This window comes from Mizuhopecten yessoensis, unplaced genomic scaffold (genome assembly GCF_002113885.1).
Source record: "Mizuhopecten yessoensis strain PY_sf001 unplaced genomic scaffold, ASM211388v2 scaffold10885, whole genome shotgun sequence".
Taxonomy (NCBI): domain Eukaryota; kingdom Metazoa; phylum Mollusca; class Bivalvia; order Pectinida; family Pectinidae; genus Mizuhopecten; species Mizuhopecten yessoensis.
Window position 1 is genome coordinate 1,023,843 of NW_018408770.1, and position 27,908 is coordinate 1,051,750.

General features: G+C 33.6%; 1 protein-coding gene across 2 annotated transcripts in view; it reads right to left on the bottom strand.

Moving 5' to 3' along the window:
• Window positions 1–4,576: 4,576 nt before the first annotated feature.
• The window catches only part of LOC110463302, a 45,633-nt gene continuing 22,301 nt past the window's right edge, over window positions 4,577–27,908 (bottom strand). For both annotated transcript variants that reach the window (XM_021517799.1, XM_021517801.1), the window contains 8 exons: window positions 26,147–26,270; window positions 24,369–24,508; window positions 18,292–18,451; window positions 14,213–14,414; window positions 12,793–12,941; window positions 12,433–12,651; window positions 11,268–11,494; window positions 4,577–10,693 (listed from right to left, as the gene is read on the bottom strand). In XM_021517799.1, coding sequence (XP_021373474.1) covers window positions 10,042–10,693; window positions 11,268–11,494; window positions 12,433–12,651; window positions 12,793–12,941; window positions 14,213–14,414; window positions 18,292–18,451; window positions 24,369–24,508; window positions 26,147–26,270 — 1,873 coding nt within the window. In that variant the 3' untranslated portion in view covers window positions 4,577–10,041. The remainder of the gene's footprint in view (window positions 10,694–11,267; window positions 11,495–12,432; window positions 12,652–12,792; window positions 12,942–14,212; window positions 14,415–18,291; window positions 18,452–24,368; window positions 24,509–26,146; window positions 26,271–27,908) is intronic.

Below are 27,908 nucleotides of genomic sequence, written 5' to 3' on the forward strand. Positions count from 1 at the left end.
TTGCATTATTGATAATTCCCTCACGGTAGATTATCAAAACTTGTATTCATAAGAATATAAAAGCAATTGGTTAATAGTTTTGCACTGTTAGTCCCCATCAGCATATTTTTATATTCCTCTTTTTAATTATCGATAATTCCCCTTACATTAGAACACATTGAGATGGGGCCTTCTTTGAAATGAATGTTCGATTTGCCTTATCTGATGTCATGTCACAAGTTATGAAATATATCCAATTATATTCGTGATACTTTAATCCATTAATGCACATTTTAAGTAATCTTCTTAAAAATAATGACAATTTATATATAGACCCTATTCAGAAACGTAACCAGATACAACCGTTAACGAGTTGGTTTTATAATCCCCTTATAGGAACAGACGTTATCCAGTCATGTGGAAGGTACCAGCATACTACTACATCATCGCGTTAAAAATCAATACGCACTGTATGAAATGGCTGCATTAATTTATAGATAGAGATCTCAATATAAAATGCAGATAAGTGCTAATTTGAATAAAAATGAAGTCACAAGTCACTACTCATATTACCTAAATGCATTTGAAAAAGATATGGTCCTTATATAATATATACAAGAGGGATACGTGCATATGAATATAATACATATTATCAACTGATTAAAAAACATAAAACACATTGATCTTGGTTTTTCAGTTTGAAATAAAACAAAATTCTTCTTAGATAATATTTGGTTCTGTGCCCAATTAAGTACACAGCACCGCGGTCATCTATATTTCGAGAGAAAAGCCTAATGGCATTGTGGAACTAAATAAAAAAGAACTATAACGATTGCTGAAGCATATTGACATTTTTGAAGTAAGTCATGAACACTTATCTACATGGATCTTCTTTTCGGGAGCTTGGCATTAACACAAAAACAAAACAGCTGCAAATGATATAACAATTGTTTACTACAGCAATTACTCCAATGCCTTAAACGACAACAAATACTATAAATCGCTATCGCCTTGTGTATGCGATTGAGCTTTAAAGATTTAAGCGTGAGATTTCGGATATATTGTTTTTAATTTACTTTTAACACAACAATGTACAGGAAGATCACTGTTCAAAGGTCGCGATCAAAGTGTTCTGATCCTGTTAAATCATCCTTCCAACAATGGTCTGATATGACTTATGTTCTTTATTATATATCTAAGTATTGTAGATGTCTAATCTGTTAATGGCTGATACACGGTAAGAAGATAATAAATAATGTTAGCCGACAATAGAATTATGAAGATATACAACCATCATAATTTGTATTCGTAATCCTAGTTTTTATACTTTTTCTTGGTAGCGCTTTTAAAAGACATGGCACTTTTGGAAGATCTAGCGAAGTAAGCATTAAACCATACACTATCGACAATTAAGTGATAATCTTATGTCTACATATATATGTGTGTGTTTATATAAGGACATGATACATTGTGTGGCAGTATTATCGAATATTGTATTGGTCCGAATTTGTTCATGATTAGGCGTACTTTACTTTTGTTTGTCATCATAGTGGGAATGTGTATATTATATTGTACCTCATTTTATGCAGTAATTTTCAATTTTTGAGGAAATACAGATAATGATAATAAACATTTGGAAGTGTTAATATGTTCAAGATTATCAAGAATACATTACTCTTATAGTAGGTAAAATATCATCTAATGCACGAATATTTCATCACCGAAACAGGACAAAACTCACAGTATCCGAAAATCTGTATGTCATATCAGATGAATAAATGACAAAAAATCGAATTGCTTATTAGTTTATATTTAATTTGTTTTAAATGTCCATGTGACGGTAAAAATATAAATAAAACAAAACACGAAGACTAGTATAAAATTTGATATACAAGTTATCATCATTATAATATTTGCTTCATAGACTACCGTCAACATGCTTTATTTGAACGGAGATATGATAGTTTTCATATTTATACTAGACCGAACGATGTTCATGATCAATAAGTTTTTGAGATTCGTGCTGGAGTGTTTCGAGTAAGATTGAGACTGGTCAGTCGATCATAAACTTGAGCAAAGCAGATGTGGATGTGTTTTTCGTTAGTTCTAGTTATCGTTACAGGGTTGTGAGTGAAACAGAAAAAATATTTACAACCGCGTCAACAAACATGGATAAAGTCGGTCGGAAAAACACAGGAACCCAGCAAACGAAACCAAAAGGAGAGACATCATGAACCTTTAGAAACTGAAGGCGAAGTCAGGTGTGGCAAGGTAAACGTTTCCTACTCTACCTGTGGCAACGGTTATGACCTCACTCGTCAGATTTGATCAGGAATAAAATGCAATCAATAGGAATACAAAGTAAGGATGTACCTATTTAAACATTAAGTAAGTCTATATAGTAATCAAAACTATAGTAAACATTTACTGCATCATAAAGCCATTTAGAATTCTTCCATGTAGAACTCACTAGGGATAAAATATGTACATAAGTTCAAAACATTAAAGGGTAAAAATCAATGTCTAAATGCGAAAATATTTGCAGAAATACAACGAGAAGAAAAAGGTGCACATAAACCTAATTATAACCATATTTGAACACTTTTCTGGATGCTTTAGATAATATTTATGCAAGTATTTCTTGTTAACCATGCCAGAATAAATTCATTTTACAAGGCTATGTCCAACCTCGGGGACTAATAGTCCACCAGCTGTCAACCACCTTGTGGTGTAAAATAATCAACAGAGTTCTAAGTAAATATTCACCTATTTCAACCTTTAGTTTATGGTAAGTCTCGGAATGAAGTGAGAATAATTACTGACTGTTACAATAAAAAAATAAAAAGTGGTAAAAGAACTGCTGATTCCAAACCGTTTGAAAACACGTCAAATAACTACGTTAATGAGTATTGAATGTGTTGTGAGAATCGTTACAGGGGTTTATCTAGGTTGTTCATCTAGTGTTTTCTTGTTAATATTATATAGGATAGTGTTACTATCACCTGTCTGTATGTTTGTAAACAGGCATGTGGGTTTATCCATTATGATAAATAAACGTATAGATAATGAATAATAAATAAATATTTATTTAAAAGAGAAAACTACTTTAAAAGGCTAAATTCAAGGGCATGTGGTTTGTCATTGATGAAAGCCTCAAGATAAAGGGCAGTAACTCAAACAAGAGTACTTGGCAATTAACATTATTCTCCCCTTTTCTGTTGGTTCATTCCCATTTTCTGTTATCAATATAAATTCTTAGTTTTTGTTATATATTTAAAATAAAAATTCTGATAATATAACGTTATAATCGTTGTCACTCAAATTCATTTTGAAGCATTTTGCACGTTTTAATAGATTAGTATTGTATGTTTTAATAGGTTAGTATTGTATGTTTTGAAAATTTCCTTCCGGTTTTCTCTCTTTTTATTTATTTATTTTTTATGCCACGGCATTCAGCACTGATACTTTTTTACGATTAGATTCAGTAGTTTATAACGAGCTTATGTGGATACCTAGAATGTTAACCCTGTTTTGAAGGTCATAACAATAGACCGTGGAATGATTTCTTCTCACTTTGTATTTTGTTATTTTTGTACATTTTTCATATTCAGCTTTTTACTGGCTAAACACATGTAATCACTTTTCACAGTATCTCACATCGACCAGAGAGACTCCATATACTCAGAGGTGAAACAACTGATTCTTACAACGGGAATGGTTATGGAAACATAATTGAAAGGAAACGTAATACAAGAGAAGAACAGATTGTCAATACAGGAAGCTATGTAGTAAGGTAAGTGTACACTAAAGATCTAAAGTTTATCACTATTTGTTTGCGTCCTCGTAACAGATAAGAAGATATTGTGAAATTTACACAGATAATTGGCTTCAAGAATTGCTATCGGGACAACAAGTCTATTTTAATTTCCTAAAATTCTCATGAACAGAAGAAACAGAAGAAAACGGGGTATATTAGTCGCCTCATGCAATCATACATTGGGATACAGCAGGTCCTTTTTCTTGAAACCTGTACATGTGGTTTATCATTCGAATTTGAAAAGTTTCTTCCAAACCTTACAACAGTATAATTCCTTCGCACAGATAATGGATTTAATCAGACGTCACAACCACATATGGTGGATAGGAGCTAAGTAGGATACATAGGAGAAACGTCAAAGCTAGGTAGGGTAGATGTGAAATATGTCACAGCTGATTAGTGTAGAAAGAAGATGTCACAGCTAAGTTGGGTAGATAAGGCGAGAAATAATACCTAGTTGACTCATATATATCCGTGTGAAAAAGAAACGAGACCATGTCACAATACAAAATATTGTCCGTTTGCATATTTTATTAAGAACACAAAAATACCTCAGTTAAGTTCGAAAAATCTTTATTTCTACGTGCAATGTATATGGTTTGTAGTATATTGATACACCATTAATAACTCTCTCGTTTTAATTCCAAACTTAACGAGTATACAAATTATTATTACAAACAGATAATATCCCTCAAACAAATATTAAAGTATATTTGATAAACTTTTTCAATATATTTTTAACACACATAATTAAATAGTACATTTCAACAAAATAGCCATTCCTAAATGATAAAATAAGAAATAAAGTTTTTTTTATGGAAATTTCAATGTTTCAATATAAATATATATCATCCGTAAACAACGTCCTACTCTTGGTCCTAGATATCATCAAACTAGAACTCGACACCTGATGTTTCAGCTGATAAAATACAGAAAATGAGCAATGTGCAATTACACCTTAAAAAATGTGGCGGCGGATATTTTTTCGTGAATAGGGAAATTTTGAAAAATATAAATTTTGTAATGATTTTTTTTTAACATTCATGAGGTCATTCCATGAATCGCGTTAGAAAAAAATAATTCTGTTCACTACCTGCACTTGGTGTATGTCCCACAACTGTCACAAAGACAGTTGATCAACTGTACGAAGTCACTGATAATGAAGTAAATTTCAACAAATCCAGCAGTTAACGTGTGATTAGAACAAATATTTCACATACACTATGAAAAGTGAGTAAATATCTACGGTACATCTACAACTGTTTTTAACAGTTTCATGTCATGAATTCTGTAAGAGGTAAACAGCGTTGTATGTACATTTCACAATATGTTAAGGTAAAGGGTACCAATGCATCAGTTTTCATCACGAAGAAGATTTCCTCTGAAACATTTTTGACTTCGAGTATTTTTTCTTCTATACAGAATAGAAAGCAACCAAAAGGAATTTTTTTCTGGCTTAGAGCCATATACTTTGCGGTTTATTAATTGGATACTCATTTTGAAGCAGTGTAAGAAAGATTCCTGGATGGCAGAATAGATAAAGTATAGGGTTTGCAATGGCAACGTACCGGGTATGACCCTGTAGTTTCAAATATTGTTTTTATTTCTATTTCAAACATTCAAACTTTGGACAACTATACTTCTGTAAAATGCATGGCAAAGCGCGATTTTTAAGGAATGCTACTTTTAAAAAGCACTTGCACAAATTTTCGTTATAGTGGAAATGGTAATAATAAAGTTTAAATTTGTGGTATCCTTTACCTTATCATGACACATGACAAGACAACATTGTCGATAAATCATATATACATGTTTCATCATCTGTTCATTATCACTTAAGGCAATATATATATACATGTATGTATATATAAGTAGTCTACACTACTAAAAGCTTGCATTACAATACGGAATGTAAAAGTATAACATAAACAATGCATTAGAATGTCAAAAAGAAATATAATATAAATATATTATGGCACAAAAGTATACAATTTCTAACGTTTTGTAAATGTAAATCTGATTTTTTCAAAAATACACGTAAAAAATACACATCATTCCTGGAGTAATATGGCCAAGTAGTTCGAATCAAAATATGTATTTATATAAAAATAACACAGAATGACAATCCTTAGAAAAACTATGTTGAATTATACTCCTAAGCATTAATATCAGTACCAAAGTATTACTACTGTTTGGGTCTAAAGAACCGCTATACATAAATATTTAAAAAAGAAGTAATAATTACCTTGTCGTGTGATAAAGTATCACATTGCATTTATAATAAAATGATAAAACAGATATTATCATGTGTAATATAGATAAAAACTTAACCTCAGAAACAAACCTCCCTGTATTTATTGTTGGGGTTTTCGCGGCTCATTCAACGTGTATATGTTACGTTGTAGTTTTGAAACCACAAGCTAGCTCAAATGTAAATTACTCCAAAATAGTTATATCAAGCGAAAGACAGAGTACTTTCTAAACAGAACAACTCAATTAATGATTATCACGAAAATATCTTTGATAATTGTTTTACGATACTCAACCATTTGATCTCCTTAATTGGAAATAGATTTCAAGAAAAAATATATCATACATGGAGGTAATTTTAAAAAGTGGACAAGAATAACAAGAGGTGTCAACAAAACCATAACTCGAACTCAAAATTAAAAACAATACAATAAGGCCCGGTGTTTTGGAAGTGTAAGCATCTTCTACTTCTTCGTCGACGACACCCACGATGTAAATCTAGGTCAAATCCAAGAAATGTCACGTCCCCACACAGAGAACTCGTGTATTGATAACACATTATGATCTTACCTGAATGACGATTTAGCACTTTACTTGAATCAACTCAGTACTGAATATATCTTTAAATACAAGTTTGTGAAAAATTGCAAAACATTAATAGCTTTTGAAAATAATTCATTTAAAGGTGTAAATCCAACAAATATATTGATATATTAATTGATATAAATACGATAAATATCATCACATTATACTTGATTAAAAAAACTCATATTTAAGATATGATCTAACATAATGATCTCATAACAAGGACTTGCATATATGAATTCTAAAACATGTAAAAAAAACTACTTTACATTATACGAAAAGATAAATTATTTTTAAGACAGGGGCTACTTTCCGGAGGTATTTCACCTACTACTCCAGACCTGTTCAAAAACTATCCTCATGTCGTTCCCCTGCGGTTGGCCAAAATATACAAATAATAGTATCAAAGTAGCCTTTTCGAATTCAAGGTATGCTTAAATATGTCAATAATCTGCCATTTTATGATAGCGCCAATTTCTGGACTGCAGACGTAGATCCTAAAATGTGATTATATGTAATTAATTCTAAAATTAATATCTACTTCAAACACATGAAATATAAATTAAAACATCTTTACCAAGATTCATTTGTTGAAAATAGAGCTATGTCACAAACAGAAAGTATTTTAATATCCCGATACCTTATTTGTGAAAACAAAAAACCGTTAACAAAAGAAAACAATAGTACATAAAAATGTAAAAAAAGATAACATTTGTTTATACAGTGTACACAAAAACCATACAGTAATCACTTGCATGTTAATTTTATAAATAATTATTAAGTAAACAAAATAAAAAGAAGCATACAAAGGATTTGATACAAGGCAAGGATAGACGGGGATATTACACGGATGCGTAGAATACGACGGAGTTATGAATACTTACTTCGTTTTGTTTACAATGAAGAAAGTAAAAGAGAAATATATACCACTAGGTATAGAAATAACAGAGATTGAGATTCTGGCTGCTATTAAAAATCTTAAAGCTAACAAAGCTTGTGGACAAGATGGAATTTTTAATGAATATTTTATTAACTGCAAATATATTTCAATGCCATGTTTATTGTTATTATTCAATAAAATATTCAAGTCTGGTTATTTCCCCGTCATCGTGGTCACTTGGTAATATAGTTCCTGTTTTTAAAAAAGGTGATATTAATAACACGGACAACTATAGAGGTATCACTTTGTTAAGTTGTGCTGGTAAACTTGTTACTGCTATCATAAAAGACTTGTATCGTTTGAAATGAAATATAATGAAGTAACAGAACCCAATTTTGATTTAGGAAAAAACTCTTCTACTGTAGACCCCATTTTCGGTTCACAATCTTCAACTAATCGTACTTTAAAAGAGAAAAAACGTCACTCTTGTTGTTTTATAGATTATACAAAAGCGTTTGATTTTATTAACAGGCAGAATTTATGGTATAAAATGATAAAAGAAGGCGTTGAAGGTAAAATTCTTAAAGTGATCAGATCATTATATAAAAGTGTGAAATGTTGTGTTAAATATAATGGTATTTTCTCTGATTTTTTTTTTATATTGAAAACGGATTATTTCAGGAGGAAATATTATCACCCCTTTTGTTTGCCATATATGTTAATGATTGTGAAATGCAGTTTTTATCAGATAATTGTCCATCCATTGAAATACAGGATATCAATATGTTTTTACTTATGTATGCAGATGATATGGTATTTATATCTGAAACACCAGAGGGTTTGCAAACAACGTTAGACTCTCTTGCAAATTATACAAAAAAATGGGATTTGACTGTAAATACTGGGAAAACTAAAATTGTCGTGTTTAGAAATGGGGGGATTAAGGGGAAATGAAATATGGTTTTACGAAGGAAATAAACTGGATGTTGTTGATCAATTCAATTAACTGGGTGTACTATTGAATTTTAATGGAAAATTTAGACAAACTCAAAAGCAAGTTGCTGACCAGGGGGGAAAAGCATTGTTTGCATTATTAAATGTTTGTAAGAAAAAATATTTTAATATAGAAACTCAATTGTCTGCTTTTGATACTCATGTAAATAGTGTTTTAAGTTATGGAGCAGAAATTTGGGGCTTCCATACCGCACCAGATATCGAAAGATTGCATGCGAGATTCTGCAAACAAATATTAGGATTACATAATAAAACTAGTAATGTTATGGTGTATTATGAACTTGGAAGATACCCCATGCAAATAGTTAGAAAATTATGTATATCTAAATATTGGATAAAACTGAGAAATGTAGGAAATTGTATTCTAAGGTCATGCTATGATGATATGCTTTGTAATAATGACATTTGGTTAATGAGTATAAAACAAGAATTATACAGAATTGGTCTTCGAAATCTTCCAGTTTAAATAATAACACTTTTCATATTATAAAAGAATGTCCTTGTGACATATTCAAACAAGAATGTTTTGAAAAAATTCAATCATCTCCTACAGGAGCATTGTATCAATATGTGTGTAATTTTGGTTGCCAGTATTATTTATTAAAACCTGTAAATATAAATTATTTAAAACAAATATGTAAAATTCGAATGTCTGCACATAAGTTAAATATTGAGTGTGGCAGAAATAATAGAACTGATAGACAAAACAGATTGTGTACAGTATGTGACCTGAATGATGTCGAGGACGAGTTCCATTTCATTTTAAAATGTCCTTGCTATATTAATATAAGGTTGAAACTAATTCAGAAATATTATGTAAGACATACAAGCATTTATAAATTAATTGAACTACTTACTTGTGAGAATGTATCTGACATTAGAAATCTTGGCAAGTATTTAATACAAGCAAACAAAAGGAGATCTGAGCTGATTGCTGGTTAGTGTTCACTCTCCAAAGTGTGTGTGTGTGTGTGTGTATCATATTGTATGTTGTCTTTGTATCATATTGTTCTGTATATATGTTATAACTGATAAGTCAACCGACTTAAAGTAATAAAGAACTTGAACTTGAACGTCAACACACAACGCAAAAATTATGGACAATTAGACGAACTAAGGAGTCATCAAAATAAAGAGCAATGACATCATGTATCATCTCCCTCCAGAGATAGTCAGGCGTTCTACAAAGGTAAACAAAGTGCAACAACTAGCTTATAGAAACATATATAACTCTAAATGTCATAACGAAGGGTGAAAATTAAACTGCAGCGAAAATGTCCTGGTATACAGTATGCTCCAGGTCTTTCTGGTAGTATTTACAAACACGTAGCAAACGATATGGAGACAAACAAGTGAACAATTCACCAAAATATGCATTAAAAATTCAACCTATATTAAGACTCTGTTTCTAACACCCGACACAATTTAACATTTTCCGTGGGGAGGTTTAGCGAAGTTTAAACTTTTTTCAAATAGAAATCTGTTCAATTATCCTCTATAACCAGGAACAAAGGCCTCAAGCAATTACACATGCGGATGATGTTTTTTTTTTCTTTTCTGGTTCTGGTTCTGTGGTAGGCTGTGATGGAGTCTCTACATATAGATGGCGGTACGGATATGGTGGTGGTGGAGGTTGTGAAGATTTCTTACTTGATTGAGGCGTGGACTTGGGTGAAGGTTTCATTTTTGTTGTAGTTTGTGTACTTGAAGCTTGAGAAAACAACGAATTGTAAGATGGTGGTAGCTCTTCTTCTGGTTCTTTTTCTTCTTCTTCATCTTCTTCTTCTTCTTCATCATCTTCTTCCTCTTCTTCTTCTTCGTCATCGTCATCGTCTTCTAGACATTTTGCTTGTTCATCTTTATTTTTCTCCCCAGATTTAGGTAGCGACACCTTTTGAGTACAAGCTTGTGTTTCTTCCAGTTGGTGTGCTTCTTCTTTTCCCTCTGGTGTCCTTGCAATATCTGCATAATCTGTTTTTTCTCTCTCTTGAACATCTACCGTTTTTTCAATGGTTTTAAGTCCAGTCTCAGCAGCTTTGATGTCTTTGCTTTGTTTAACAACTGTTGTTTTCATTCCACTAACTTCTGTTTCTGCCTTTTTGACTTTCTCATCAAGGACTTTGGCCTTCCTCTTTGTTTGTATAACATCTGTGATGACACCCTCCATACTGAAAGAGAAGGAACGCTTTTCACTGATATGTGGCCCTTACTGCACTGTTGTTTATTGACAAAGATTTCAAATCTTGTGCATTATTGTTCTATTGTGTATTCCCATCCGGCATTGACTGATTATTAAAATTTACAAATGGTAGTTTAACCAATCTACCTTATTGCAAGCTATTCTTTTCATTTCACAAAAAATCCATATAACTTACTTCATGAATGACTATCAATTCAGGTGAAAAAATGCCTATTAAAATTGGGAAAATAGAAAACAAATTGCAATCGCTGCAATATAAAGTCCACATTTAGACCTTGTTTGTATAAAACCTAATAAACTTAACGCAATAATATGGTAAACCTTTGATCTAGTATATTTACAAACTACTGAAATTCTTTATTAAAATTAAATACTTATGGTTTTTGATTGACTCCCTGAAGACAAAACCTAAACAAATTGCAAATACCAGATACTTCTCGAAAATAAGATTTTTAAAATTTGCTTTGTCTTGTTATAAGCTTATCAGGCGCTGAACAAACGGGTCCCAATTGTTTACAGTTTAAAGCAACTCAGTTGATTACCTGATTCCATCCATTGCGTTTACAATAGCAGCTGATGTATCTTTGATAGGGGAAGTCATTCCATATTTCTGCAACTCTTCGAAGTATTTTCGATGAGGTCTAAGTGTTTCTACACCATATTTAGACCCTAGAATGCGGACAGAGTCTAACAGATAAATCTGATGATTTGGATTATACCAACTTTTTGCCAGGGCAAGAAGCTCTTCAAAAATGGTGTTAACTAAATCCTGTAAATTGAAATGACGACAGTTAATTAATTCATGTGTTACTTAGTAGTGAAATTTACAAAGTGAAAAAATCATCCTGAGAAAAGAAACAATAGAAAATGACGGTTCAGCAACTCTTCCATCAAGATGGAATTACATATATCTGACTTTGGGCATAGAGAAATAGAAAATAATACTTGAAAATAATACACTAAAGAGACAGGTGGTGTTTTTTAATTAAAATAAATAGGGGTGCTGATGTAGTCATCTTTGCTTTGCCGTTGGCATTGTAAAATATTTTTCGGGAAATATAAATCACGAAATTGTTACACATAGTTATTTCTGTGATTGCCTTCCAAATGCCTTATTCATGAAGGGATGAATAAAAACAGGAATAATTTTGGATATAAATGTAAAGTTTCAATGATAAATATTTGCCATATATATATATGTGTGTGTGATTCATTCTCTTTGAATAATTAATTTATTACCAATTACCTAAGTATTTGGGGGTCATAAGTTCAAAACAATAGTAGAGATGTTTCTTTGATGATGATCAACACACATTGTTTGTGGAAAATTTCATAGATATGCATCAAAAATCCCTCAAGCGATGATAATGATTTTTTCTATTTACAGTAATAGTGACAAAAACCAGAAAGCTGTTTTCATAATGATGTTCATCATACATGTTAAGTTTGAAAATAATCATAGTATCTGAACTTATGTTGTCTTCTCGAAAATAATTTGATATGAAGATGGACAGACAGACAACGTGACTACTATTACTATTGGGTGCCCACTTCTTGATTAACAGAAAGACGTTTTCCATGATTAATTGCGACACACTTCAAGAGTGAAATTATTTATTGCTGATATATCCACGTATACCTTGAGTGTAAATTCAATACATTTAAATGTCAGAATACCAATAAATCAGAATAGGAGGAAGAACAGACCTTTTTCTTCAATCCCAAGTTGACAGCTATCACGTGGACCGAAAAAGCATTCACGACATCTAAGTTTGGATTCTGTAGGACGTGTTTGATCATGTTGTCTCCAAATATCTCGGGTTTAATGGCCATTATTTCGCCAAGAGCCATTAAAACATTGCCTTGTGATAGCTTCTCATCTAGAAACCTCCTAATCATCATGTCAACATGTTCCTGAGTGAACAGCTACAATGGTGAAAATCAAAAGAAAAATACATCAGGTAATATTGATTTGATGGTGACAGGTAGTTATAGATGATTTGACCTCTGACAGTAAATTTACCCTTTGACATAGCTATTGGAAATTATACTCCTGATATTTCCTACCTCAGCTTGTCTTTCAGCCATTAACTTTAACAGCATTCCGTGTAAATAGGCTTTGGAATTGCTAGTGTCCTCCGCTATAGATTTCATAACGACGTAAAAATCTGGAGTTGTAAAACCATCACTTTCCTCGAGGGGCTTCCACAGTCCTCCTACAAAAGTACACCAAAATGAAAAGAAATGAAAAAAGTGTGTTATGCATGATCATAAATATGATCTGATGTTCCAATTTCCAAATTCTGGCTATAGATTGGTTAAAAGCTGCAATTTGAAAACTGTGACTTTCTATCATGTGGATTTGTTATTATGTATGAAAACATATTGATTATTCTTGCCCTGGTATTACTAAGAATCATTGTTTAATCTAACGAAAAATGTTATCAGGAAGCGTAAGGCAGCATCGGTGAATCACAGAAGACAAAGTAGTGAACAAGCATATAAAGTCAGCATCAAGTTTAAACCTAACGGTACAATTTTCGTTTTAAGTGATGACTTAACAACCTACTGTATTATAGAGAGATCAATCAACAAAGTGATTACCAGATATAAAGATAGATCAATAGTATCATGTTTACCTGAGTGTTGGCAGGGTTAAAAAGAGCTGTTGGAGAACAGCATAGCTCGCTTATTGGTGGTATATGTTGTAAGATAGCAAATATTAATAGAAACACATGTACAGTAAAACCTTGACATACTTTTTAGTAATGGCCATCATTTCATTTGCCACCTCGTTTACGGCCAACATATTTTTAGGTCCCTTAATTATGTTTTTCTTAAGAACTCCTTTATATGTGTCCCTCAATTTATTGCCAAACCCCTTTATAATGCCGGCATTTCTTAATGGTGCCAATATGACAAGGTTTTGCTGTACCTTAACATGTAGTACATGTCGAAAGGAGAGATGACCTGACAATATGAAATAGTCAACAGTGTATTGATGGGGGTGACCAATCCGACACTGCACATGCAAGCTTGCCCAAAAAATTAAACAAAGTCCAACTAAACAGTTTTGGCCCCTTTAAATATGAAAATATGGTTCAGAACATTGCTTACACTCCATATAACTACTTAAACCTTATAATAGTCAACAGCCTATTGATGGTGGTGATCCTACACTTCACAAAAAGACTTGCCTAAAAACTTTAACCTCAAACCTCAAAAAATTTAACCAAGTCCAATTAAGCTGTTTTTGGCCCCTAAAATATGAAAATACGGTCCAGGACATTTCTTACACTCCATATAAATGCCTCAACCTTAAAATAGACAACAGTGTATTGAGTGTGATGATCCAACACTCTCTGGAAAAACATGCCTAAAACCTTAAACCTCAGTGAAGTGGGACGCCGATGCCCCAGTGACTACAATAGGCGAGCTAAAAATGATAATTTATCATTGTTTTCTGAGATGTGAAAGCTGTACATACTCAATGCAAGATCGGATTGCGTTTCTTTGTACCACTCCACGAGAGCCTCCAGATGTCCCTCCAGTAATTTGTAGTCATGTATGCTTATCATACAGACAATGGTCCGAGTCGTCTCCACAAGCTCTTTCTCCTCATGTTTCATTTGTTTCACTAGGGCCGGCATCAGTGGCAATAATATGTCAGATGTGTGTCTCCCAATATGCTAGAATTAAGAAAACAATTATCAAGAGTCACTTTTATGCTTTAATTACTTCACTTTATCCTTAAAACTGCATATCTCTTGGATGAGACATAAATCGCATTACGATATGCATGGTATTTCGTTAAAATACCATACGTATTGCTCTTGTTTTCCAGAAACACCAATCATAAATCTTAATAGTTCTCGTAGTTCAAGAACAAGTAATTATGATGCTCATTCAGCATAGGCAAAACTCTTTCATGGTATACAAATTTCTCTTAAAAGAAATAGCAGTGGTTGATGTTCAATGTTATACCAGATATAAATTACACCATTTTACAAAGGGGGTGGGTGTGGCCCCTCCTATGATTTCAATTTTATTTAAGAGAGTTGTAGACCTAAAACTTATCACAACCAAAACACCAAAAAGATGAATGTTGTCAGACGGATAATACATTGAAGGATCATTATTGATGCAACCAAAACTAGGGATCATGTGCTACAGTATACATGTAAAATTATCTTGCTATGGTGAGTTTTCAGATATTTGCAGACAAATCAACAGCCGGAAGCCATCTCAAGCGATGATATTTCCAGACAAAAAATGTGTTCATCTTAGAATAGTAGTATCTTATAACTTTTGTATACCAAAAATATTTTGATTATAGAAGGCCTTGGTCATGAACTACCAGTGACAAAAATATCAATCCTGAATATGTGGTGGAACATATTTAAACAGGAGCTGTGTGAGAACAGCATAGCTCGCCTATGTATGTTATTATAATACTGCAACTATCAATAGAAACACATGTATAGTAAAAACGTTGATATAGTGCCTGTCATTTTATTTGCCACCTCACTTACCATCAGGATATTTCAAGGACTGTTAAATGTGTAGAAACATCTATGTGAAGTGATTGTTAAGAAATTAACAAAGTCCAATAAAGCTATTTTTGGAGCCTAAAATATGGTTCAACACAATGCTTACACTCAATACAAATACTTCAACCTTATAATAGATAACAGCTTATTGATGGTGGTGGTCCAACACTACCCAAAAAAACTTGCCCAAAAATTTTAACCTCAAATTTAATCAAGTCCAATTAAGCTGTTTTTGGCCCCTAAAATATGAAAAGATTGCCCAGAACATTGCTAACACTCCATATTAATGCTTCACCTTATAATAGACAACAGCCTATTGATGGTGGATGTCCAACACTTCAAAAAAAAATTGCCCAAAAACATTAATCTCAAATTTAACTAAGTCCAATTAAGCTGTTTTTGGGCCATAAAACATGAAAATATGGTTCAGCACATTACTTACACATGATATAAATGACTTAAACTTATAATAGACAACTGTGTATTGAGTGTGATGATCCAACATTGTCTGGAAAAACTTGCCCAAAAGCTTTAACCTCAAATTTAACTAAGTCCAATTAATCTGTTTTTGGGCCATAAAATATGAAAATATTGCCCAGAACATTGCTTACACTCGATATAAAGGACTTAAACTCATTATAGACAACTGTGTATGGAATGTGATGATCCAACATTGTCTGGAAAAAACTTGCCCAAAAGCTTTAACCTCAAATTTAACTAAGTCCAATTAATCTGTTTTTGGGCCATAAAACATGAAAATATTGCCCAGAATATTGCTTACACTCGATATAAAGGACTTAAACTCATAAAAGACAACTGTGTAATGAGTGTGGCAATCCAACATTGTCTGGAAAATACTTGCACCAAAACTTTAACTTCAGAAGGTGGGATGCCGATGCCGACGCCGACGCCGACGCCGGGGTGACTACCTACATTAGCCCCCCTATTCTTCGAATAGGCAGCTAAAAAGCGATCCAATGACCATATGGTCTATATATCAGAATTCATGGCTATGGGTATAGTCTAATTATTATGACTAAAAACTGACAGAAAAGAAGAAACTATTTGTTCCAGTTTAGATGGAATGAACAGAGAACATGTTTGGAAAAGATTTGTCGGTTATTCCTTTTCAAGATGGCCACCAAAACATTCATTCTACTGCCTAATCAGTTGTCAGATTCCCAGACAATTTTCTTGCAATATCATTAGAATTCAGAGATTGTATGTTTGTTTGTTACTTTGTTTTTATATATTTATTAAAAGTTAGACGCAGGATGCAAGAGTTTGATATGTGTTCGAATGGGAGACTTGTAAAAAAGAAGGAAGAAAAGATGATGTGAGGCTTTGAGTTTGTTGACAAACAGGTGTTTCTAGATTCACAAGCAAACAACTTATTTCAAGCTTTGTCAGAAGTTCTTAGCCCTTTGGTGCAACTGTTTTGGATTTTGACATTCCCATAGTTCTTTGACCAACTGGGCATTGGCAGTAGTAATATTTTACTGGATTATTATCTTTTGGTGTTGTGCTGTACCGAATCCAAACATTATGTTTAGTCTGGCTTTTGTGTCTGGAACAAATCTGACAACGGATAAGGTTTTGAGAGTGCTTATTCACCCATATTTCATAATCTTTATTAATTCTGACTTTGCCCTCTTGCTCAGTGGTGGAGGATTAGTGATCATAGACTGTCAGATGCCTTAATCACTTGGCCACACGGCTCCAATACCTTTTGGAACTGACCATTTATTTACTATGATGTATCAACTGTGTCATCCAAACTTGACTGCTCTGATATATCAAGCCATGGATGAAAACATTTCAGGCGTTAAAACATCTGGTTTTTAGGTTGAATCCTAGGCAACAGACTTATACATCTATCTTTCTCAGACAAGCTCTCCTGTAGTGCTCTTTCCACTCTCTCACTCTCACTGGAATATTTGGAACACTGGGATTCAAACAACATCACTAACAAAATAGCATACATGATCAACACATGATCGATTCTTAAAACAAAAAGGCCCATGGGCCTGAACGGTCACTTGAGTCCTACAGTATCAATTTTTGTTGTTGAAATATAAAGTGAAGATAATGATGTCAATCATCCCTACCAAAATTTGAGTAATAAAAAGTTAAGTATAACTTTAAGTTAAGTTTGTCAGGACAATGAGTTGATCATTCCTAGACCGAGTTTCAGTTAAATGTGCCCAGAAGAACTTGACTTAAAGTTTGAAATAGTTTTTCAAAATGGCAGCCATATTGGATTTCTGATTGACCCAAAAGATAACAACACTTTGTCAGGACCATATTTTGATAATTCCTACCAAGTTTCAGTTAAATCGGCCCAGAAGAACTTGACTTTAAGTTTGAAATAGTTTTTCAAAATGGCTGCTGTGGTGGCCATATTGGATTTCTGATCGACCCGAAAAATAACAACACTTTGTCAAAAACATAAATTGATCATTTCTACCAAGTTTCAGTTAAATCGGCCAAGTTGAACTTGACAAAGTTTGAAATGTTTTTTTCAAAATTACGGCCGTGGTTGCCATATTGGATTTATGATCGACCCAAATAATAACAACACTTTGTCAGGACCATGAGTTGATCATTCTTACCAAGTTTCAGTTAAATCGGCTCAGAAGAACTTGACTTTTAAGTTTGAAATAGTTTTTCAAAATGACTGCAGTGGCGGCCATATTGGATTTCTGATCGACCCGAAAAATAACAACACTTGGTGAGCGAGTTGTCAGTAACATTCCAATGAAGTATCAAGGAAATCCCTTTGACAGTATTTCAGCTTAAGTTGAAAATGTAAAATGTTAACGGACGACGGACGATGAAGGACGAAGACGGATAGCATTAGGTAACTTGAGCTAAAGCTCAGGTGACCTAAAAATACACATATACACAAGAGTCCACTGCAAATATGTGATTGTGACAAATCATTCACAGCTTAATCATTGAGCCATTTAAAATTGAGTACATTCTAAAAATGTATTAAATGGACTAAAATCCTTACTTTACTCGTAAACATTTCCAAGAACCTACTGGCTGTACGGCCATACAGAGATTTGTCGCTATGGTTCATGTCCGTGTACTCCAAATCCTCTGTCTGCATCACCCACAAAAACATCTCTACAAACGTCTTGTTGACATCATCTGGTATTTCTTTTCCAAAGCTGAAACCAACACAATAAAATTAATCAAAACGTCATCAAAGACAGCCACTAATTACAACTACACTAAATAAGGTCCCTTATATACGTGAAATAGCAAATCAACCTGTCTTAAGCAACAATCTTTAGACATAAGATACAAACTGTAGACAGGACAATTTGAAGACAAAACACACAATCTGTATCCACATGAAAAAATCTGTAATCACAAGACACAATATGTAGACACATGATACAATCTATAGACACAAGACACAATCTATAGATACAAGAAACAATCGGTAGACACAAGGCACAATCTATAGACACAAGAAAAAATCTGTAGACAGAAGACACAATTTGTAGACACAAGACACAATCTATACATACAAGACACAATCTGTAGACACAAGACACAATCTGTAGACAGAAGACACAATCTGTAGACACAAGACACAATCTATACATACAAGACACAATCTGTAGACACAAGACACAATCTATAGATACAAGAAACAATCTGTAGACAGAAGACACAATCTGTAGACACAAAACACAATCTATAGACACAAGACACAATCTATAGAGACAAGAAACAATCTGTAGACACAAGACTTAATATATAGACACAAGACACAATCTATAGACACAAGAAACAATCTGTAGACACAAGACACAATCTATAGACACAAGACACAATCTATAGATACAAGAAACAATCTGTAGACAGAAGACACAATCTATAGACACAAGACACAATCTATAGGCACAAGACACAATCTGTAGACACAAGGCACAATCTGTAGACACAAGACACACTCTATAGACACAAGACACAATCTTTAGACACAAGACACAATCTATACATACAAGACACAATCTATAGACACAGTAGACACAAGGCACAATCTGTATACACAAGACACAATCTATAGACATAAGACACAATCTATAGACACAAGTCACAATCTATAGACACAGGACACAATCTATAGATACAAAAACAAATCTGTAGACACAAGGCACAATCTATAGACACAAGAAACAATCTATAGAGACAAGAAACAATCTGTAGACACAGGAAACATTCTGTAACACACAAGACATAATTTGTAGGCACAAGACACAATCTATAGACACAAAACACAATCTATAGCCACAAGACACAATCTGTAGACACAAGGCACAATCTGTAGACAAAAGACACAATCGGTAACACACAAGACATACTTCGTAGACCCGAGACACAATCTATAGGTACAAAATACGATCTATAGACACAAGATACAATCTGGAGACACAGAAACCAATCTGGAACACACAAGACATAATTTGTAGGCACAAGACACAATCTATAGACACTAGACACAATCTATAGACACAAGAAACAATCTGTAGACAGAACACACAATCTATAGACACAAGACACAATCTTTAGACACAAGACACAATCTATACATACAAGACACAATCTATAGACACAGTAGACACAAGGCACAATCTGTAGACAAAAGACACAATCGGTAACACACAAGACATAATTTGTAGACACAAGACACAATCAATAGACACAAGACACAATCTATAAGACACAAGACACAATCTATAGGCACAAGATACAATCTGTAGACACGGGAAACAATCTGTAACACACAAGACATGCTTCGTAGACACGAGACACAATCTATAGGAACAAAAAACGATCTATAGACACAAGATACAATCTGTAGACACAAGGCACAGTCTGTAGACACAAGACACAATCTCTAGGCACAAGACACAATCTATAGACACGAGACACAATATATAGATACAAAAAACGATCTGTCGACACAAGGCACAATCTGTAGACAAAAGACACAATCGGTAACACACAAGACATACTTCGTAGACACAAGACACAATCTATACATACAAGACACAATCTGTAGACACAGGAAACACTCTGTAGACACAAGACACAATCTGTAGATACAGGAAACAATCTGATGACACAAGACACAATCTATAGACGCAAGACACAATCTATAGACACAAGAGACAATCTGTAGACACAGAAAACATTCTGTAACACACAAGACATAATTTGTAGACACAAGACACAATCAATAGACACAAGACACAATCTATAAGACACAAGACACAATCTATAGGTACAAAATACGATCTATAGACACAAGATACAATCTGCAGACACAGGAAACAATCTGTAAAACACAAGACATAATTTGTAGACACAAGACACAATCAATAGACACAAGACCCAATCTATAGACACAAGAAACAATCTATAGACACAAGAAACAATCTATAGAGACAAGAAACAATCTGTAGACACAGAAAACAATCTGTAGACACAAGACACACTCTATAGACACAAGACACAATCTGTAACACACAAGACATAATCTGTAGACACAAGACACAATCTTTAGACACAAGACACAATCTAGAGACACAAGAAACAATCTGTAGACACAGGAAACATTCTGTAACACACAAGACATAATTTGTAGACACAAGACACAATCAATAGACACAAGACCCAATCTATAGACACAAGAAACAATCTATAGACACAAGAAACAATCTGTAGACACAGAAAACATTCTGTAACACACAAGACATAATTTGTAGGCACAAGACACAATCTATAGATACAAAAAAACAATCTGTAGACACAAAGCATATCTGTAGACACAAGACACAATCTTTAGACACAAGACACAATCTAGAGACACAAGACACAATCTGTAGACACAAGACACAAGCTGTAACACACAAGACATACTTCGTAGACACGAGACACAATCTATAGGAACAAAAAACGATCTATAGACACAAGATACAATCTATAGACACAAGACACAGTCTATAGGCACAAGACACAATCTATAGACACGCGACACAATCTATAGATACAAAAAAACAATCTGTAGACACAAAGCAAATCTGTAGACACAAGACACAATCTATACATACAAGACACAATCTGTAGACACAGGAAACATTCTGTAACACACAAGACATAATTTGTAGACACAAGACACAATCTCTAGACACAAGACACAATCCATAGACACAAGACACAATCTAGAGACACAAGACACAATCTGTAGACACAGGAAACAATCTGATGACACAAGAAACAATCTATAGACACAAGAAACAATCTGTAGACAGAACACACAATCTATAGACACAAGACAAAATCTATAGACACAAGAAACAATCTGTAGACAGAACACACAATCTATAGACACAAGACAAAATCTATAGACACAAGAAACAATCTATAGACACAAGAAACAATCTGTAGACAGAAGACACAATCAATAGACAAAAGACACAATCTATAGCCACAAGACACAATCTATAGAAACAAGAAACAATCTGTAGACAAAAGACACAATCGGTAACACACAAGACATAATTTGTAGACACAAGACACAATCAATAGACACAAGACCCAATCTATAGACACAAAACACAATCTATAGCCACAAGACACAATCTATAGGCACAAGACACAATAATCTATAGACACAAGACACAATCTGTAACACACAAGACATACTTCGTAGACACGAGACACAATCTATAGGTACAAAAAACGATCTATAGACACAAGATACAATCTGTAGACACAGGAAACAATCTGGAGACAAAAGACACAATCTGTAACACACAAGACATAATCCGTAGACACAAGAAACAATCTATAGACACAAGACACAATCTATAGACACAAGTTACAATCTGTAGACACAGGAAACAATCTGTAGACACAAGACACAAGCTGTAACACACAAGACATACTTCGTAGACACAAGACACAATCTATAGATACAAAAAAACAATCTGTAGACACAAGGCACAATCTGTAGACACAAGACACAATCTCTAGACACAAGACACAATCTATAGACACAAGTTACAATCTGTAGACACAGGAAACAATCTGGAGACAAAAGACACAATCTGTAACACACAAGACATAATCCGTAGACACAAGAAACAATCTATAGACACAAGACACAATCTATAGATACAAAAAAAAATCTGTAGACACGAGGCACAATCTGTAGACACAAGACACAATCTCTAGACACAAGACACAATCTATAGACACAAGATATAATCTGTAGACACAGGAAACAATCTGTAACACACAAGACATAATTTGTAGACCCAAGACACAATCTATAGACACAAGACACAATAATCTATAGACGCAAGACACAATCTATAGACACAAGACACAATCTAGAGACACAAGACACAATCTGTAGACACAGGAAACAATCTGATGACACAAGAAACAATCTATAGACACAAGACACAATCTATAGATACAAAAAACAATCTGTAGCCACAAGGCAAATCTGTAGACCCAAGACACAATCTATAGACACAAGACACAATAATCTATAGACGCAAGACACAATCTATAGACACAAGACACAATCTGGAACACACAAGACATAATCTATAGACACAAGACACAATCTATAGACACAAGTTACAATCTGTAGACACAGGAAACAATCTGTAGACACAAGACACCATCTGTAACACACAAGACATACTTCGTAGACACAAGACACAATCTATAGATACAAAAAACAATCTGTAGACACAGGGCAAATCTGTAGACACAAGACACAATCTATAGAAACAAGACACAATCTATAGACACAAGACACAATCTGGAACACACAAGACATAATCTATAGACACAAGACACAATCTATAGACACAAGTTACAATCTGTAGACACAGGAAACAATCTGGAACACACAAGACATAATTTGTAGACACAAGACACAATCTATAGACGCAAGACACAATCTGGAACACACAAGACATAATCTGTAGACACAAGAAACAATCTATAGATACAAAAAACAATCTGTAGCCACAAGGCAAATCTGTAGACCCAAGACACAATCTATAGACACAAGACACAATAATCTATAGACACAAGACACAATCTATAGATACAAAAAAAATGTGTAGACACAAGGCAAATCTGTAGACACAAGACACAATCTATAGACACAAGACACAATCTGGAACACACAAGACATAATCTGTAGACACAAGACACAATCTATAGACACAGGACACAATCTATAGATACAAAAAACAAACTGTAGACACAAGGCACAATCTGTAGACACAAGACACAATCTGTAGACATAAGACACAATCTGTAGACACAGGAAACAATCTGTAGACAGAAGACACAATCTGTAGACACAAGACACAATCTATAGACACAAGACACAATCTATAGATACAAGAAACAATCTGTAGACACAAGACACAATCTGTAACACACAAGACTTAATCCGTAGACACAAGAAACAATCTATAGATACAAAAAACAATCTGTAGACACAAGGCAAATCTATAGACACAAGATACAATCTGTAGACACAGGAAACAATCTGTAGACACAAGACACATATGCTAGACACAAGACACAATCTATAGACACGAGACACAATCTGTAGACACAGGAAACAATCTGTAGACACAAGGCACAATCTGTAGACACAAGACACAATCTTTAGACACAAGACACAATCTATAGACACAAAACACAATCATATTAGGACCTGATGTTCATATACATAATTCAATACATATGCCATGATTTAAATTCTGTTCATTATTGTCTGTCCAACATCCTACAGAGATCAACAAAAGTTCCTTTATTTGTCGGCTAGCAGACATCATGATTGATACCAAATGTTGTGCAGTAAAACCCGAGACTTTATTGTTTTGTAGGCACGTCTTGTAGTGATACTTCTTTTCTTTCAACGACTTGTTCTCTGTTCTTGATCTGGTCTTTTCATATTAAATTTGCGGTCAATTTTTGTAATTGTTTGTTGATAATTATGACATACCAGACTATTTAATACCGGTTATATACCTGTAGGCTCCTATGGCATTCTCCATGAAGCTGCATGCAAACGAAGATCTGTTATATTCATCCAACATGTACATGTAGTCTCTGTCATAGAAGAGTACTGCAAATCTCTTCATCAGGCCAGGAATCACATCCTGGTTTCCCTAAAAATTAACAAGGCATCAGTGAATGTCTGTTTTAAAATATTAATCCTAAATTCAATATTTTAAGCTGAGCAATTTCACTGGTTGGAAACGGATTCACTGTTTAAGATAATTATTCTACTTAGAGTTCAAGTGATATTTTGAACATGCAAAGAAATTCCAATGCTTAGATAGACCTGGAGAAAAAGCTGAAATGCTTTGTCCCACTGCCCATATAATGAACCCTGTTTCTCTGCTCCTAATGAGATCCACACCGTTCATTTATACAATGTTGAATTTCCGCAAACAAGGGTGTGATTCATATTAAATTGGGTCGAAATCCCTTATTTAATATTGAAGGAGTAGTATTTAGAAATAAAATGTTATTTCCCCCTTTTGGTTCTTATCCCTCTGTCCCCGACAGAGCCACATTACAACGTGTTGAATTCCAGGAGAATTCACAACACCTTTTCCCCCCTTTTGGGTGCTACTCCTCTGCTCACAGAAAGGTAACACACTTAATTTATACAACATTGGTATTCCATTGGTCCATAGATGTGCTCCAGAAACCATTTTGTGAGTAGTATTTGAGGAGAAAGTCTTAAGTAAATTGAGGTCACTGTGATCTCGTTTTAGACACCGCCTTCCTATGATGAACCTATAAAGATTGATGCCCAATCATGAAACAGCATCTAAGATATGCTCCAGAAACCAGTCAGCATGGACAGACGTGGGGACAGCAGACAGACGGAGGACAGACAAGCATATATTAATTATATACCTCAAACCTTTTTTGAAGGGGGGGGGGGGGGGGGGGGNTTCCTTAAAGAGGCAATCCATCAGAATTATTCTACATATCTTTGAACTATGCCTGGTAATTTCCATAATGCAAGAAATTGTCAAAACTTTGATAAAATTCCATCAGGAAATTATTGTGCAGATTGTTCAGATCTATCAAAATTGAAAAAGGACTTGTAAATTCCAATTTATGATCTTCAAACATAGTCTGAGCATTCTCACTATGTAATCTCCTACCAAGTTTGACTGAATCAAAACATTTCTAGCCATTATCTCAAATTTGTTGGCTGATCAAAATCAAGGAAGTAACATATCTAAGTATGCAAAAATTCTGCCTATCAGTGAAACTGGTCTGAGTATGTCACCATGCAAGCATGCATATTATCTCGAGAAGTCATCATCTGGAATCAACCAATACATTCTAATTAAATATGCACAGATACTGCTTATCTTCCAACTTTTGAGCATGAGTTTTACCGTTATGGAAATATACAAGTTGGCTGAATTCCATAAATATTTAGGAAGCTAATTGTCAGAGAAGCAATTTACTCTTCAGAAATCAATATGTAAGAGAAAAAAGGACAGGTGAACTATGAACTGAGCTTTCCCTGTATTTTTTCCAAAGAGTGGACACAGACATGCTGATGATCCTGTAGATGTGTGAAAAGAGTGGACACAGACATGCTGATGATCCTGTAGATGTGTGAAAAGAGTGGACACAGACATGCTGATGATCCTGTAGATGTATGAAAAGAGTGGACACAGACATGCTGATGATCCTGTAGATGTATGAAAAGAGTGGACACAGACATGCTGATGATCCTGTAGATGTATGAAAAGAGTGGATAACTGATAACTCACCTCTAGTGTGACATCTCTGATAAATATTCCAACAAATCTATTCAGTTGTTTTGACCTTTTCTCCATAAAGGTCATGGCCAATTCAGCTACGCGTCCATTCAGCTTCTCTGGAATGTTTGCAAACCTGGAATATAAAGTTAACCATTTTCAAAATGCTTATAGAAATTACAAATAGAGTTTCAAAAGAAAACAAAATATATTTTTTGTATTCTTAACCATGACATAGACCTGTGAGTTCGAACAAGTAACGATTTTAATGCCACATTAGTATGTCACTAAACCCATGTTTGTCCAACCTTGAAATCAATCAAAATTCCCATAGAAAGCAGATTGAATTACTCCAGTCCACAAATTAAGCATAAATCCCTGGTTATGATTATTTAACATAGCAGTATCTGGTAAACCACGGATTTAACATTATCATGATAGGTTTTGCTTTAAAGAGATTTTTTCACAAATCAAGTCAATAAAGGCCATGAATACATCCAGATTTATGGCCTAATAGAACTTGACATTTTGTCATTTATTTGAACAAATTTCATAGCAATTTACTCCTGTAAGTAACATGTCAAATAATATGAGCCTAGTTTTCTAGTGGTCCTAGAAAAGCTTTTTAACAGGACTATGACCTTGTGTTTGGGTAAACATGATCTAATTAGGTAACCAAATAGGATTCTCTTACAAAACCACTATACTTAATTTATGCATCCTCATTCCTGAAGTTGTTTGAACATTTTGACACATATGATCCCTTGCTTACATTAAAACTTAAGTAGTTCAAGGTCAATTGTTTGAAAACTTTTGATAACTTATCACTCCAGCATGTTACGTACTAGTGTATATAGAATTACAATAAGTTCCATAGTTTATAAAAAGATGTTTAAAGTTTTAACACATTTGACTTCTGTGATGAAACATGATGGACCTTTACTTCAACAAAAATGGTTTATTACTGTAGGACTTCATTTAAAGAAGTTTTTTGAACATTTTAATAAAGTTGACCCATTTGATCTTGAATGTCTTCAAAGTTGAAACATTGATATAATTTTAGAATCATAGTACTTGAAACTTTTCATAGCCTTTTACCCAAGAAAATTACAGGATAAATAATATGATTCTAACATTGTAGTTCCTAAGAAGAATCATTCAAACATACATACATACATACATACACACATACAATGAAAAGTAATCTAATGCTATGTTAAATACATTAAAAAAAGGCATAGTATACTTCAACATCTGGGAAGGAAAGCTATATGTTTTATGTTTAATGTCTGATGGAGTGCATTCTCTCATCCACGTGCATATGAGAGATTGCATGCAGATTTTTCTTTTTTTCTCTCTCTAAAATTTCCCTCATGTTTTACTCTCTAATATTTGTCTTTATTTACCCCACATTTTCTTGTTTTCCCTTAAAACAGGTAGGACATAAATATGGGAGATATGGTTTCGCTTTTAAAAATCCTGAACAACTTTACTCTTTTTTTGTTTTGCTCACTTAAGTAATAGCATTTGTATATACTGTAACCAAGTAATGTCAGTTTATAGTTAAAGAAAAAGTACTCTTTTGCATATGGCTTATACCCCATGATTAATGACTTCAATGTTATAACATTCTTGTTAGCGAATCAAAGGTCCATCATCAGATTTGAAATTTTTGTCCAGAAAATCTTGAATTTGTTTTCTTTGATATTTGAAATAAACAGAAGTGTATTATTTATTTCATCATTCTCAGCTCCAAATAAATTATTTAGTTTTG